At 38.9% G+C, this 16,710-nt stretch overlaps 1 protein-coding gene across 1 annotated transcript in view; it reads right to left on the bottom strand.

Annotated features, from left to right (window-relative positions):
• Scsalpha1 (Succinyl-coenzyme A synthetase alpha subunit 1) overlaps positions 1 to 4,828 on the bottom strand; it is a 50,719-nt gene extending 45,891 nt beyond the window's left edge. The window contains exons 1-2 of the mRNA XM_067136070.2: positions 4,705 to 4,828; positions 3,684 to 3,904 (exon numbers count right to left, since the gene is read on the bottom strand). Coding sequence (XP_066992171.1) covers positions 3,684 to 3,904; positions 4,705 to 4,741 — 258 coding nt within the window. The 5' untranslated portion in view covers positions 4,742 to 4,828. The remainder of the gene's footprint in view (positions 1 to 3,683; positions 3,905 to 4,704) is intronic.
• Positions 4,829 to 16,710: the final 11,882 nt, after the last annotated feature.

The raw sequence follows: 16,710 nt of genomic DNA, 5'->3' as shown, positions 1-16,710 counted from the left end.
TCTTTCGCTCCTCTCCAGGCTGACCACATTTTCTCAGCCTTATATATTACAAGTGGTGGTAGAAGGTCCCCAGCGGCTGAACAGCATTCCATGACAGTGGTGTTTTCCTTTCCAGATCCCATAATAGTTCTGTGAACTTTCTGGCCTTTGGAAGTTACCCCTTTAATATTCCTAGGGTCACCTGAAAACCCAGATTCATCCAAATTCCAAACATGTTTTGGTTTATTATGTAAGTTCATTTCTTTAAATTTTTCCTCCAGTAAATCAAAGAAACCATACACCAAAAAAGGGTCAGAAGTGTTTTGTCTTCTTGATTTTTCCAAATCTCTTTAAACATAACCCATTCCTTCTACAAAAATTCTGAAACCAATCATCTCCAGGTCTGTTATTTTTGAAAGGTGTTTGCAATTCATGCTGTTCTATAAATTCATGTACAGTATTTTTTACATCTTCCTTTGATAATGCAAACCCCCATTTTGCTAAAATATTCAGATGACTAGCTAGTTTCTGTTCATGTTCAGGTGAGTGCTATTTTTCTACCTCTGTTTTTGGTAGTGGGATCCAGTATCTTCCTACCCAACACTGATTTTGATATGTTATACTTTTCTGCTACAGCTCTTATTGGTTTCTTATCATTTATTACTTCACTAATAGCTTTAGATAGTGTTTCTGGAGAATACAGTTCACTTTTCTTCTTGTAAGTACGCACCATTTTATCACTTCAGTAACTTTTTAAAATTCTTCATACACTACACACACCATGTGGCAAGCTACACATAACCTCAAACATACAATAAACAGAAGAAAGTCAGTGCCAAGCAGAATGAGCAACTGTTTTAAAACTAAAGTACCCAAAAAGCAGGTCCAACAACTGTCCCAACTTTACCCCAAAACATGTCCCACAATTGCCCCGGAAATGAAAATAAGAATTTCTTTCTTAATATTGATCTTACAAATACTTAGCTTTAGAGACAGTTTCTGCAATGCTTTCTTTCAATGTGGGTTAAAAATTAATTGAATCAACATCAATTACGAAATCCTCGCGAGCAGAGCCGTGGGTAACAGCTAGTAATTAAATAAACAAATAAAAGAAATCAGAAAAATAGGATATTAACTGACGGTATGCACTTTCCTTTAATGATAATGAGGTTATTTGCTTTATGCACCACCAACTACTTTTATGGTTTTCGGAGACACTGAGGTGCCGGAATTTTGTCCCACAGTTCTTTTACATGCCAGTAAATGAAGCCGCTAAGTACAAAGGTGCCTAGTGGAGTGCAGTCTGGCGTGCTACTTGTTGGGACGATGTTCACTTTCTGCCGAAAACTTACCATAGGATTATTTTTAGCTTATATGCCAAGTAAAGTGAGACATAAGGGGTTAGACATTTTAAGATACTGTATGTATCATAATTTATCACCACCACAGGTTTATCTGGTGCCATGACTAAATGGTTAGTGTTCTGGTCTTTGGCCCAGGGGTTCACGGATTTAATTCCCTGCCGGGTCAGGGATTTTAACCTTCACCAGTTAATTCCAATGGCTTGGGGGCTAGGTGTGTGCGCCATCTTCATAGACGTGCAGCTCACCAGTATGGCGTCAACTGGAGAGAACCACATCGGGTCTCTTTGGAGGCCACACAACATTATCAACGGTTTATTTACAGCATATGGAATTAGTGAAGTTATCACCATATATGTCAAGCAAAGGTGGGGGTAAGCAGTATTACCAATTTATCACCACTGGTTTAGGAGTTTTTATTGTGCATCTTTTCTTTTTACAATTGTGTTTATGTTGCTCCGACACACACAGGTCTTATGGTGTCAATGGGCTAGGAGTGGGTAGGAAGCAGCCGTGGCCTTAAGGACTACTGACAGTGGGGTTCGAACCCACTATCTGCCGAATGCAAGCTCACAGCTCCATGACCCTAACTTCATGGCCAACTTTCTTGATTTTTTTAAAAAATTGTGCTGTAGATGGTAATTACACCTATCTGGGTTGAATTCTGGGAGTGACCTCATGCATGTGATAACATGTGATAAATATCATTTATGTGACCTCATGCTGTATGAATTTCAACAATGGCATAGGCTATTGACTCTAGCAGTATTGAAAATGCCCTATAAATTATGATATTAGGTTATAAAAGTAAAAATATATCAGGGGGAGGAACAGTTCCCTTGCATTGATAATGAACACATCACTCTTCTAAAAGGCTTACGAAAACTTGCAAGGTAACAATATATGAATAAAAGGGGTGTACGTAACACAAGGTAAAATTTCTGTAATTTACCTTCCCTAATTTACACTGAAGGGACGTTCCCTAGATTTCCTATGTGTTCTTCCTGGGTTTGGAATTGGGTACACTTCTTGCACAGTTCTAACTCAAGTTATGGTAACATTTTTTAGAATGTCATTTTTCTCAATTTCATACAAATGTTGTCACTAAAATAATTCTTGTTTCCACTCACGTCCAATGGTGTATTCAGTTCATTATAGAATAATTTATGTACAGCAACATTATTTTATCGATGATATAGATGTTGATTCCCATAAGGAACATGAAATATTTGTCCTGAATGAGTAAATTTTATAATACCAATATAATGGTCCGTTATTGGACATTATAAATTTTCCAGCTAACTCATTCTTGGTTGCCTGCGTTTCGCCCTCGTGTGCTAAGTTGGGCTCATCAGTTGGTACTTAGCACACCTACCAAGACACAAGGCTAGTGCATACCAACTTAGCACATGAGGGCGAAACGCAGGCAACCAAGAATGAGTTATAATACCAATATAATGGTCCGTTATTGGACATTATAAATTTTCCAGCTAACTCATTATAAATTTACTCATTCAGGACAAATATTTTAAATTCCCTATGGGAGTCAACATCTGTATTATTTGATGGCCAGGCAGGCATCAATTTTTGGAAGTGAGACATAGCTCTCTTAGTGCATTGGCACTGCTGGTGGCTTCAAGTAGCCTATGCAGTGGCCTCCACGGTATGCACTAGCCTTGCGTCTTGGGTGGTGTACTAAGTCCCAACTGATGAGCCTAACTTAGCACACGAGGGCGAAACGCAGGCAACCAAGAATGAGTTAGCTGGAAAATTTATAATGTCCAATAACGGACCATTATATTGGTATTATAAATTTACTCATTCAGGACAAATATTTTTAATTCCCTATGGGAGTCAACATCTGTATTATAAGAATGAGTTAGCTGGAAAATTTATAATGTCCAATAACAGACCATTATATTGGTGTTATTATTTTATCTATTCGGGGAATTCTCACTTGCGCGGTTGCCTGCGCTGTGAGCTTGTCTCCCGCCAAGCAATTTGCTCAGTATATTATTCCGATATTTTCATTTCACGAGCGTGTGTGTATACACATAATACCTTCATAAAGTACAGGAAATCTTGTGCATTATAGCAAAGTGCTTGGTGGCAGACAAGCTCGCTGCACAGGCAGCCGAGTGAGTAAGAATCCCCCAAATTAGTAAAATAATATCCCTGTATTTAAATCTCTTTTACTTTTGTCTTACAATACTTATTCTAACAGGATTTAAATTTATGTGCCAGGAATTCTGACAAGTCTCCTTATGTATGCTGGGGAGGCACTGTTAAGCTTTGCCAATAATTTAAAGAGTACATTGGCAGATAATACAACTGAGTTCTTACCTCTTTAACAGAATTGAATACTGGTAAATTAAGATGTGTCTTCCCTCCTTTTCCTGGGGAAACACCACCAACAATTTTCGTACCATATTCAATGGCTTGGTTGCTATGGAAAGTACCTTGCTTTCCTGTAAAACCTTGGCATATAACCTTGGTTCCAGAATGTAGTTTCAAGTTCGCCCTTGTTGAAGTGTAATTTGATCTGACACAGCTGAGCCTCTGAACTGTAACAAAAGGCCATTTAAAATTTTTATCTGGTTGAAAGCTAGCAGGAGAGCAATTCAATAAAGACAAAATACAATTATCTGAATTTATAAGGACCTACTTATTCTGAAGAGACTCCTAATACTTATGAATTAAAAACAAGTGTTAATGAACACGGTCTCCTCAATAAATGCAGCTCAGCTGGAAGAATGTTCTTACTTTACTGCTGATGGATTGAAAGAGAGAGAACACAGATGTCCTAATTACATCAGGTATAAACACATTTACGACGAGCAGAACACAAGGGTGATATTTGGGATGAATTAAATTGAGGTCCAACTGCCAATCAGTTTACACGACAAAATGACACAGAAATATTGCCTTAGCTATTGCTTAAAAGTGAAGAGTCACCGAAGACTGAGTTTCTTTCCCTTGATTTCTTAGCGCTGAGGAGCATACGTCACAACATTCAATGACCGACGGCCAATTTAAAGTCATTATAGCAAAGGTCAATTTAATTAATGATAACGATTAAAACGTCACGATCTAATCAGTCAAGCACTGGGGCCTATATAAGACGAAATAACACACAAACCTACATTCTACGTTTTATATTATTATCATTAATAAAATACTACACCCCTGAAAATTAAAATAAATTCAATACTACTGTATTCGATCGAAAAATATAAGCCACAAGAAATAAAATTAAATACGCTTGAAACATAACCTTCAATAGTTAAACCAATGTCCTTCTAAGAATCTACTTCACTTTACCAAGTAAATATATACAAATATGATGAAAAACTCAATACCACACCTCCCAGTCTTGAGAACAATTTCACGGACGCAGCCATTTTGCCTCTGACCTTCCAAAGAGAATATGGGATAAGACATTCTTCATCAAACCAAATACAGTAGAGGATCAAACATCACATAACACCGCTCTCAGATTCCAAAGCAACTCAATATAAGACAAGGTATTTATCTATCGTAACTCGAACTACACACTTTGCGCATACTAGATATGTCAAATGTATTAATGTGTAAATTCTACATAGTTATCAAACACAATTCTTAGATGTGACACTTTCAGGGTATGTAGAATTATTTAATTCTTCCTCCGGGTTGAATTGTGCTGTTGTTTTTGTTGTTTTCTTTACAATGCGTACAGTTTGCCGACATTTCGAATACATTACAGTATTCGTTGGCAATGTGACTGAAATACAGTACCCAACGAGCTAGAATAACATAGAGGAGCTGTTTGCCTGACATCAGCGCTCCTTGCGGAGGAAAGTTGATGAAGGGCAGCCATGTTACTAGTTGTCAAAACAAAGCGAGTTGCCGCGAGAACATGTGATAAGATGACATGGAGATCGTTTGCGGCGATTCAACATCGTTTGTTTTAAGAAGTGAAAAGTTAGATTCTCTCCTTCAAGAATGCCAGCCAGCCGTAAAGTCAAAGTACAGCTGCCCTAATCGGAGTAAAGTGATTGATAAATTCAGACTTATCAAAAGTGATAATTTCTTGGTACGGTACCTATTTATCTTTGCCCTTGAAAGTTCATTTTTGTTGCCATCTGGTATTGGTGTATGATTCCTTGAAGTTTAATTGTCATGTTATTATTTTCTTTCTCTCCATTATGGTCGTGAAGACTTGTCTTGTGCATGGGCATTGGTTTGATCTAGGCCTATTTCAGTCAAACGTACATCAAGCATGGTAAATACAGGATTTTACTGGTGTTCGTGAAATTTATGAAGTGTTTCTTGTACACCGAGCGAATTGGCTGTGCAGTCAGAGGCGCGCAACTGTGAGCTTGTATTCGGGAGATGGTGGATTCGAACCCCATTATCGGCAGCTCTGAAGACGGTTTTCCCTGGTTTATCACTTTCACACCAGGCCACAGTCGCTTCCTTCCCACTCCAAGTCCTTTCCTATCCCATTGTCACCAAAAGACCTATCTGTATCGGTGCGACGTAAAGCAGTTGTAAAAAGAGAGTTTATTGTAGACATCAGTCGCATTAATATTTAAAACTAGTATTCATTTCATGAAGCCTCGTGGCTCAGGTGGCAGCGCGCCGGCCTCTCACCACTGGGTTCCGTGGTTCAAATCCCAGTCACTCCATGTGAGATTTGTGCTGGACAAAGCGGAGGTAGGACAGGTTTATCTCCGGGTACTCCGGTTTTCCCTGTCATGCTTCATTCCAGCAACACTCTCCAATATCATTTCATTTCATTTCATTTCATCTGTCATTCATTAATCATTGTCCCAGAGGAGTGCAAGCTTCGGCAGCCGGCACAGTTCCTATCCTCGCCGCTAGATGGGGTTTCATTGATTCCATTCCTGACCCGGTCGAATTACTGGAAACGGGGTGTGGATTTTCATACATTTCATAATGGACAATTTTCAAGGTTACCTTTCAGCTGGTTATCCCAGTATGATACGGTAAAAGAAAAAACAAGTATATATATATATATCCTACAGTATTATAAATAGTTTTTACGAGCGAGTTGGCCGTACTGCTGTTATTCAAAGTAGTTTTAATAATTTATTTGTGAACAATAATGTCCCTTTCTAAATGTAGAAAAGTGGACAGTGAGTGTCGTGTTTTTAAAGAAAAATGGACTGACGACTATTTTTGTATTGAGAATAGTGGGAAAGTAATGTGTCTCATATGCAAGGAAAATATCTCAGTTTTGAAAGAATACACCATCAGGCGGCATAATGATTCTAAGCACTAATCTGTATATAATAAATACGATGGGGTATTACGGAAGGAAAAGATTTCAAATTTAAGGAAAGATCTCACCGCTCAAAAACATATGTTTACGAAACAGATCGAGGAAAATATAGCGGCAGTCCGCGCTAGTTGTGAAGTTGTACATTTATTAGCCACGAAAGGGAAACCATTTTCTGATGAGGACTTTGCGAAGAAATGAAATGTATACTTTCTGTAATAGAAGAAATGTCCTGAAAAGAAACAACTGATAAATTCGGTCAGATTATCTCGGAGCACAATGACGAGAACAAAAGAAGAACTCGGGGCTAATTTATGCTCATAACTATGAGAAAATCTAAATAATTCGAGTGCTTTCCGTTGGCTTTGGATGAAAGTAATGACGTCCGTGGTACAGGACATCTTTTTAATTTTTGTTCGTGGGATTGACGAAGCGTGTGAAATAAGTGAGGAACTCGCATCTTTAAGAAGCATCCATGGAGTTACAATTGGTGACGATTTGTTTTCCAACTGAGTGAAACATTGAAGGATCTCGGTTTAGGATGGGATGAATTAGCAGCTATAACAACAGATGGAGCAAGGAATATGAGTGGTACGAAACTGGATTGATTGGAAGAATAAGAAACGAATTTACTGACAGAAATACTGATATGCATCTTGAATTACATTGTATTATTCATCAACAAGTGCTATGTGGAAAAGTATTAAATTTACAACATGTGGAGAACACAGTGACATATACAATTAATTATATTCGATTGCATGGACTCAATCATCGGCAATTCCAGTCATTTCTGATTGTGATTACGGCGATGTAATTTATTATAGCGAGGTACGCTGGCTAAGTCGTGGTCATATATTGAAACACTTCTTTCATCTTCGTGAAGAAATAAACACATTTATGAACATGAAACAGAAAGAAGTGACAGAATTTGAGGACCAAAACTCGATGTGAGATTTAGCAATGCTCACAGAGTTAACGCAACATTTAAATATTTTGAATAAGGGATTACGAGGGAAATGGAGTGAATCGTTACGTGTTAGCGCTCCAAAATAAATTGAAATTATTTCGACAGCAATTAGAGAAGGGCACGTTCCCACACTGAGCTTCAAGAAGCGAAATCAAACAGTTCAGTGCCATGCGATCGGTTTATGAACTTGATTGATCTACTGAAGAATGAGTTTGAAACCAGATTTAAAGACCTTTCTGTGAATGCTGAGAAACTAAATTTGTTCGAAAATCCATTTCCAGTTGATGTCGGTGATGCACTTGTGCAACTACAGATCGAATTAATTGAAATTCAGTGCTGTTCCCAATTAAGGGACAAGTTCGTTTAAGGAAATCTTATTAACTTTTACATGAAGCTTAACAATACAAAATTTCCGGCTTTCTTAAAATTTGCGAGAAAAATCTTGTGCGCGTTTGCGAGTAGTTATATTTGTGAACAAACATTTTCAAAAACGAAGTTTATAAAATCAAAATTACGTTTCCGGATCAGTGATGAACACCTACATTCCATTCTGAGGGTGGCTGTGTCAAATCTATCTCCAGACATTTCAACACTGTCACTTCAAGGGAAGGCCCAGGCCTCTCATTAATTGGTATGTTTATCCGAAGTTACAGAGAATTGTTTACGTTTCTCAGTTTGTTTTGTATTGTGGTTCAGGTTATTGTTTATGTTGCCGGATAGCCGTGTGAGAGCTTGGTTGGTTAATTGGTTGGTGATTGAAGAAGGGGGCACCTGGGTGTGTGGGTGTGGGTATATTTGTGTTTGGAAAGGTCGGGGGGGGATAGTAAAACGTGGCCAAAGGTACGTTTAGGAATCTGCCATTCGGCCCGCCCGCAAATTAATTTGAGCACCCCTGCTCTACACGAACACAACTAGTCTTCAAGTCTTCCGCTTCCATCTTCATGGCACGTATCCTCTTCAACTGCTAACGGCCGTCTCACCACATCTATTGAGCGTCGTTTGTTGCCTTCCACCAGAGGTAGTTTTATATGTTGAGCAGAACTAATCTCTTGGGTTGGTTTCATTATTTCTCTCCCTGCCGTCTCGACTTCGACCAATCGAACGTGACCGTCTTGACCTGGAGCAATTCTGTCACTCTCTCGACTGGCCGCTCAAGTCGTCTCTTCTTATCGGATAAAGTAATTGAAATATCCCCAATTTTCAGCGTCTGATTGTTTCCACTTCCGGGATATAAGGCCACTAACTCATCTCGGAATCTTCAACTTCCTAAGACACTATTAGTATCTCACCCTGTTCCTCATACCTGTAGCGACAAGATGGTCCGGATGGGGACTGTCCTCCAAGACCATAGCAGGTATCAAGGGTGCTCATTCGTCTTGGTCTAGAATTTTTCACTGAATCAACGTCACAGAGCACGGCTAGCAATTTATTCTTCATATTGAATAGAGGCTCTTCTTTGCCTCCTCCTGAAAAGTTTCTTTGCTATTTGAATTTACTCTCTCCCACAGTCCTCCCCACCGTGCAGCAGTTGGTGGGATAAATGTTTACTGGATTCCCCGGATAGAAGATAATTCTTTGATATCTTCAAGTATAGCGATCCATCTAGACTTACTCTACTGACGTGGAATACTAAAGCATAGTTTACACGGTCTCCAGGTAGGAATGCTGGTTCAACCCCCATCTTATCAGATTTAAACCTCTGGCGTAAGATAGAATAGGAAGAAACGCACTGTCTTCCTACTCCTTGCGATCCAGTCTTCTTCACTTAATATTACTGGTAGTAATTGTACTCTAACATGTGAAATTCTAACATAAAATTATTGTACAAGAACTTCGAAGGTTCTGCATTTGGAAGGCATGATATTGGGCATCTGAAATTCTTGTCGTGTTACTTTCGTGTGATTTTTTAGTTTTCACTCTTGAAAGTTCATTGTGATCTCTAAATGTATAAAGTGGCTTAAAATGTTCTCCATCTCTGAAACTTCTGTTTGGACAAGCTCCAGGAGCCTTTATTCAGTTTTTTTCAGTTCATCAATAGAAAAGGCATAATTTTCATACACTGCCTTTTGCGGATGATGTTATTATATACCGAGTAATGAATAAGGTACAAGATTGTGAGCAACTGCAAAACGACCTCGATAATGTTGTGACATGGACAGCAGGCAATGGTATGATCATAAACGGGGTTAAGGCGACACTCCGGAGATAAAAATCGACATTTTGGTCATTTTCGTGACATTTTTTAATGACTGAAATTCAAAAGATTTTCTTTTTTCATGTCACGATGTTATTTCGCTGAATTTAAAAATTATCATGTAATAATGCTTTATTTGCCAATTGTAATTCTACATTAAATCCCACTTTCTCCCATAATATTCTGATAAATGTAACAAAAAATTTATATGGCATATGTATCACAGCTATATTAAGAAACCTGTGTATGGAATTTTTGATTGCTTTTTTTTAAGTAGTAGGAATTTTCAAGTCCAAAATTTTAGAACGTAAAAATTCCACAAAATTTAGTACGATTCATCTCCTTATATGAATTATGTACAGAAAATTCGATACCTAGTGCTTTTAATTAAAAGAAGTATTATCTAACTAATTACGAATTTACATTAAGATGTTAATTAAATGTAATGAAAAAAGTGGAATTAAAAATTTCAAAACTATATTTTGGAAAACCTATTAATTGTATACAGAAATGTTCATGATATCTTTACTTTTATGTAGGTGACAATCCCACAAAGTTTCGTGAAAATCCATGGAATAGGTAGAAATGTCTTTTTATCTCCGGAGTGTCGCCAAGTCAGATCATAAGTTTCACAAATAGGAAAAGTCCTCTCAGTTTTAATAACTGCGTTGATGGGGTGAAAGTTCCTTTTGGCGATCATTGTAAGTACCTAGGTATTAATATAAGGAAATATCTTCATTGGGGTAATCACGTAAATGGTGTAAATAAAGGGTACAGATTTCTGCACATGGTTATGAGGGTATTTAGGGGTTGTCGTAGGGATGTAAAGGACAGGGCATATACGTCTCTGGTAAGACGCCAACTGGAGTATGGTTCCAACATATGGCACCCTCACCAGAATTACTTGATTCAAGAACTGGAAAAAATCCAAAGAAAAGCAGCTCGATATGTTCTGGGTGATTTCCGACTAAAGAGTAGCGTTACAAAAATGTTGCAAAGTTTGGGCTGTTCGACTAAGTGGTATGTTCCGAGCTGTCAGGGGAGAGATGGCGTGGAGTGACCGTCAGTAGATGAATAAGTTTGAGTGGTGTCTTTAAAAGTAGGAAAGATCACAATATGAAGATAAAGGTGGAAATGAAGAGAACAAATTGGGACAAATATTCGATTTTAGGAAGGGGAGTTAGGGATTGGAATAACTTACAAAGGGAGATGTTCAATAAATTTCCAATTTGTTTGTAATCATATAAGAAAAATGTAGGAAAACTACAGATCACCTGCCACCTGGGCGACTGCCCTAAATGCAGATCAGTAGTGATTATTCAACAAAGATATTGAAGCACCCAGAGAAAATGGTCGGATATCATTGTAACTTCTTACACATACAGACCTTGACGGGTATGTAAATGACTACAATTGCAATCTCTGTGACAGCTTAAAACGGCCACCAGAGTGCATTAGTGTCCTTCGTGTTTGGTGTTGTTACGAGACCTGGCAGTGTACATAAGGGACGTGAACAGTGTCAGAGATTGAGTGATCACTGTGAGGAACGCTGAGATGCAGCGTTATCAGCACCTGGGAGAGTTTGAAAGTGGCCTCATTTTATGTCTCAACTACCTGATGTACCCGTGCTTCGCTACGGAATTCTACATTGTATACAGAATTCTAGGTTGGGTAGTGTACACGCTGTGAGCAAGAATGTATTGAATTGCATAGCTCTTAACGTTATCCCAGAAACGCGACGGGGAAGTCACCAAATGTCTTTTTTTAATGTCAAGACTGGGTTAGGAATTATTATTGTAATGGTAGGCCCTCTTGCCTACCATAAGTCACAATCAGGTTGGGGAGTTTTCATTATAATGGCAGACACTCACTCTCTACCTGTCTTTATTCATCCTCAGAAAGACTGTCTTTGTGGTTTTCCCAACTGAAATCAACATAGGTCATTACAATGACGTCAGTAGGAATGGTGCGATTAAAAGCAATGCTTTCATATGAAATACTCGATGAAATAAAAAACCACACATTTTCTCACTTTCAAGGAACAGTACTACGCTGCCGATCCAACAGTCCAAAGTTCCAGAGCTGGAATGACCAGGCCGCAGACAGCCGTGATCCGTAAACACTCTTCGGTTTTCGGGGGGATGGGAGGTCGAATAGTGGAGAGTCCCAAGGCATGAACTATGCCCTTTTACTAATCTGCTTCCTAGGAGTACCCGATGAGTCAAAAAGTCTCAATTAACTACACTGGGGGGTGGAGGTGGGGGGGCTATCTGATGTGGAGGCAAACTTTTCCTCCAAGCCAGAGGAGAAACCACCCTCTTCGCTACTAATTTGGAATAACATGAATGTACAATTTAACAAAAGTGAAGAGGAAGATGCTTTTCTTAATAAACGGCACGTTTCAGGGTTGAATTTTGAATTATTTCGTGAATTGTGGTGCTATCATTTGGAATAGGCCGAAATATTAATTCTAGACCAGGTCATACTACTAAGTGAGCCTCTGCGCTTCAGAGTAGGGATCTAAGCTGGAACACTATGATGAGGCAGTGTTTTAGGAACCAGCAGTATCAGAAAATGTATGAACCAGAGGAAAGAAGAAAGAATAAATTTATCGAACTCCCCAGCTATTTCCCGCCAAAATTCAGTCAGGCTGTTATACTCGGCACGCAGCAGTAATCCCATCCATCGGAGTTGAGTGGCAATACATCACAACAAACAATGGTCAATGTAATATTATTATTTATCAGTGTTATACGCTTTCGATATTGTAGGCCTTCACATTTAGTTTTCTTCCGACTCTGAAACACCACACTTATCATAGTTGGTACGGAAAAAAACAGAATAAAACATTAATGATCGAAAATTGTATTCTCTATAACTTTTGTTATGTAGTACTTTTCGATAGGACTAATAACATAGGTATTTTAAAATTCAATTTTAGGCGTCTTCCCCTAAACTACCATTTCTTCCTAGGTGAAATTTGTTTATAGCTTAGACTGTAGATTATTACTCCACGGCTCTATATTCCGATTTTCATTAAATTCTGTTTACCTATTTTCTCGTGGCTCGGCGTTGATGAGGGCTTGGCAACAAAAATACAAATTCATGAATAGTCCTATCGGTGTTATCATAGCCGGTACGATAAACATGCATAAGACATAAATGATCGGAAATTTAATTCTATATAACTTTAGTTATGTAGCATGTATCGATAGGACCACCAATAATATAAATATTTGAGAATTCAATTTTAGGCCTTCCCCTAAATCATGGGCGCCCATATGACAGTTTCTAGAGGGGGGCCCAGACCTGGGGATACGTAGTAGTTTTAATATTTTGGAAGATAAATGGCGATTTGTATTCTGCGGTAGAATAACCCACGTTATCCGCTGTCTGTTGGTGGTGGACGGTACTATCGCTTTTACGTAATACTGACTTTTAAATCATTTGCTTGAAAGGAAAACACGTAAATACTCTAGATTTTTGCCTTTCCCTGAGAGCTAGAGGGGGGCCGCGGCCCCACCTTGCCCCCGGCTATGGGAGCCCTTGCCCTAAACTACTATATCACTCACCATGACTAAAGTGATTTATAGCCTAGATTGTAGTGGTTCATTCCCAGACTTCACATACCGATTTTCATTAAATTCACTTCAGCCGTGCCGGGCTGAGTGGTTCAGACGGTTAAGGCGCTGGCCTTCTAACCCCAACTTGGCAGGTTCCATCCTAGCTCAGTCCGGTGGTATTTGAAGGTGCTCAAATACTACAGTCCCGTGTCGGTAGATTTACTGGCACGCAAAAGAACTCCTGCGGGACTAAATTCCGGCACCTCGGCGTCTCCGAAGACCTTAAAAAGTAGTTAGTGGGACGTAAAGCAAATAACATTATTATTCACTTCAGCCGTTTATCGTGATGCGTGTACAGACAGACAGACAGACAGACAGACAGACAGACAGACAGACAGACAGACATTACGGAAAAAAGTGCATTTCCTTGTTACTGTGGACATGGCCGATACAGATATAGCATGCTTCTAAAATTGTGGCAATGTACAGATAAAACTCTTAATTGTTATATAAATAGATTTTACCTTGTTGTCGGATCGTGCAATATCCGGAGTAGTGAGGCATTCGGACGTGACAGTGGTCCTATGTTGGACTGCATGGGAACGTGAGGGCAGGCATACTCGTAGTCAAGGTTCCGGTCTACCGTGTCTGAACGCCACAAGGGATCTCGCCGTATTGTGCACCAAGCATATCGTCACACCTTCACATCTGCGCCTGCCATCCGAGAACAAGTGGTGTACTCTATGCAATATTCTGTGTCATCCCGCATTGTTAATAGGAGAATATCAGCAGCCGGACTAGGAAGCTCGGATCGAGGTCAGCATACTTCTATTGATGGTACCGATCCTCGAACCACCAACGTGTTTCATATTATCGAAAATTATTCTCTGGGACACAAGTGGTTCTTCTAAAAGAATTTTGACCCTTAAATGTTTTGACAGAAAATCCTGTCTCAAAATGCATTACCTGTCTGTTAGGTTATCAGCGCAGAAGCTGGTTGGATCCACAAATAGCATCATCAAAGGCTATGCAGTTATAAGGAAACCACGAAAACCAATGGCAGTACTAAAACGAGGCTTACTAGGCAAGATGAGAAGTAAGGTAGTTTGCCATTGCTTTCCTCACTGGGCCAGGCAGTGCTATTTTAGCACGACTGACCCTATGAGCAACACCGGTCATGACAATCAAATGCACAGGTTGTGCTCTGAATGTCATTACTCAGCACCACCCATAGCCCAGCAGCTTCAATGCATTACCATGGGATAAAATGAAACAAAGTTTCATTACAAACCAGAGATCTTCATATTTCTCATCTTCTCCTAAAATATTGTAGTAAAATTCATACAATCCCAAGTCATCCGTTCTCTTAGAAATGAAGTCAATTATTTGTTTGTTGATTCCTGCATTGATCTGAGCTTCCTCGGTTAGGAGACAAAACTGTCGTTTGGCCTGTTCAGCACTTTTATCGCATATTCTAGTATGGGTGTGCAAGTTTTCCAGAACGACGTAAATTCTTTTTATCGCCAAGCTGGATTTGAATAATATCAATTTAGGGTCTAGGGCAGTGAGGCCCCTTGCTAAATGTGATTTTAGAGGACTTTCCTCTCTGAGTTTTTCTAACATGGTGATCAAGAGATTTTTGAACTCATTCATAAAAGTTAACATTTTCCTTTTCAGAACATTTGACTTGATTGACTAAGCTCTTGGCAGCATAACCAATATCCAGTTTTCTACTGAAATCAGATTGGCCCTATCTTGTAAATCTAAATATTTTAACTTTTAGGAAGTACTTGCTCAGCTATCTTTTCAAATTTAACAAATCTCATCATTATGTTTTACATAAGTTCTTCAAGTGACGTAAAAAGGTACGGCACCATAGGTTTCTGAATTTGAAATCTTCTGAGGAAAGGCTCAACAGCTGACAAAATACTTCTAAAAGCACTTAATTTTGTAGTAAGTAGTAGATTTTACACAGCTTCTCTAAGGTATTGAAGGTTCTTGTTTTTTTTTTTCAGTCTACTTTTTCACAAATTTGTCAATGTGATCATATATTTTAAGAGCTTGATGAACACAGCGTCCATTTTCCAACCATCTTTTCGCAGTGAACTTAATGTGCTACTTGTTGTTATGTCTATATATTCAGCACGTCGAGCAGGGCTATCTTCAAAAAGATTGTACAGACACCTGAAAAAATGAAAAAGTCTCGGTCAGTTTTAGAGATCCCAGTTTTCATAGCTCCATTCCCTGTATGCAAATTGCATATGAGATTTGCCCTCGGGGTTTAGCACTTGCAAATTATTTTCAAGTTCATCTAATAAGTGATCCCCAGTGGCCCTGCCTAAAGGTACACTATTCCAATGCCTTGTTGCAAAGCTATGAAGATTTATATCCTACAACCTTACACACAAGTCCATTTGTCCTCCTTGGACAAATTTGAATAACGATTCATCAAAACAAGCAACGTAGTCAGAGCACTGTTTAAAGTCATTTTGCAAAAGTTTCTTTAAAATATGGGGTTGATCCATGATTTATATCATAGGAACACTTGGTCTTCCCCATAGTAAAGTTCTGAGCAATTTTGTTGTCTGGGAACATTGTTTTAAATGCTTGGAAGGTTTCATCACAAGAGTTGAGAGACATATTTCCAGTGACAACCTGGAGATCCCGTACGGCTACAGCCGGTATAACATCTTTATTCACACTGTAAGTCTTTAAATTAATTTGACTTGTTCTTGGCACTGCTAATTCCTTTGTAGTTGTGGATGTAGTGCTGAATAATAGCTGCGTATTTTCAGGTGGAGATGGAGTAGAGGTATTCTTTGCAAAGAAAGAAATCGTTGGCTGGGAACACTTAGCTTTAATGTACCGTATTTTATATGAATAGGTCATTTAACATGCGAAGTGACTGCTTGCTTACCCATATTAATAAGTTTGAACGATTTAAAACACACTTTAAAACGTCCGTCCGTCCATCCATCCATCCATCCATCCATCCATCCATCCATCCATCCATCCATCCATCCATCCATCCATCCATCCATCCATCCATCCATCCATCCATCCATCCATCCATCAATTAGTGTAGCTGTCCATGTGGGGTAATAATATCAGAAAATCCCGCATGTAATTCCTATTTCTGTCTACCTCTGACCTGAAATGTGGTCGAACCAATCTGCCTGTATCACTGAGGGAATCTTATCTAATAATTGCGATGTATTTGTGAGTACGGCTCCATTTATTGTAGCTGATGTGTTATTGATCTACTGAGAGCGTGTGCTAGAGTTTAGAGGAAAAACTGTGTGTGTTGTCCTCAACAATCAGACTGAGGTGACAAGTATGTGTGCAATGAATTTGTGAGT

Source organism: Anabrus simplex, chromosome 1 (genome assembly GCF_040414725.1).
Source record: "Anabrus simplex isolate iqAnaSimp1 chromosome 1, ASM4041472v1, whole genome shotgun sequence".
Taxonomy (NCBI): domain Eukaryota; kingdom Metazoa; phylum Arthropoda; class Insecta; order Orthoptera; family Tettigoniidae; genus Anabrus; species Anabrus simplex.
This window is presented reverse-complemented; position numbering and strand designations above follow the sequence as displayed.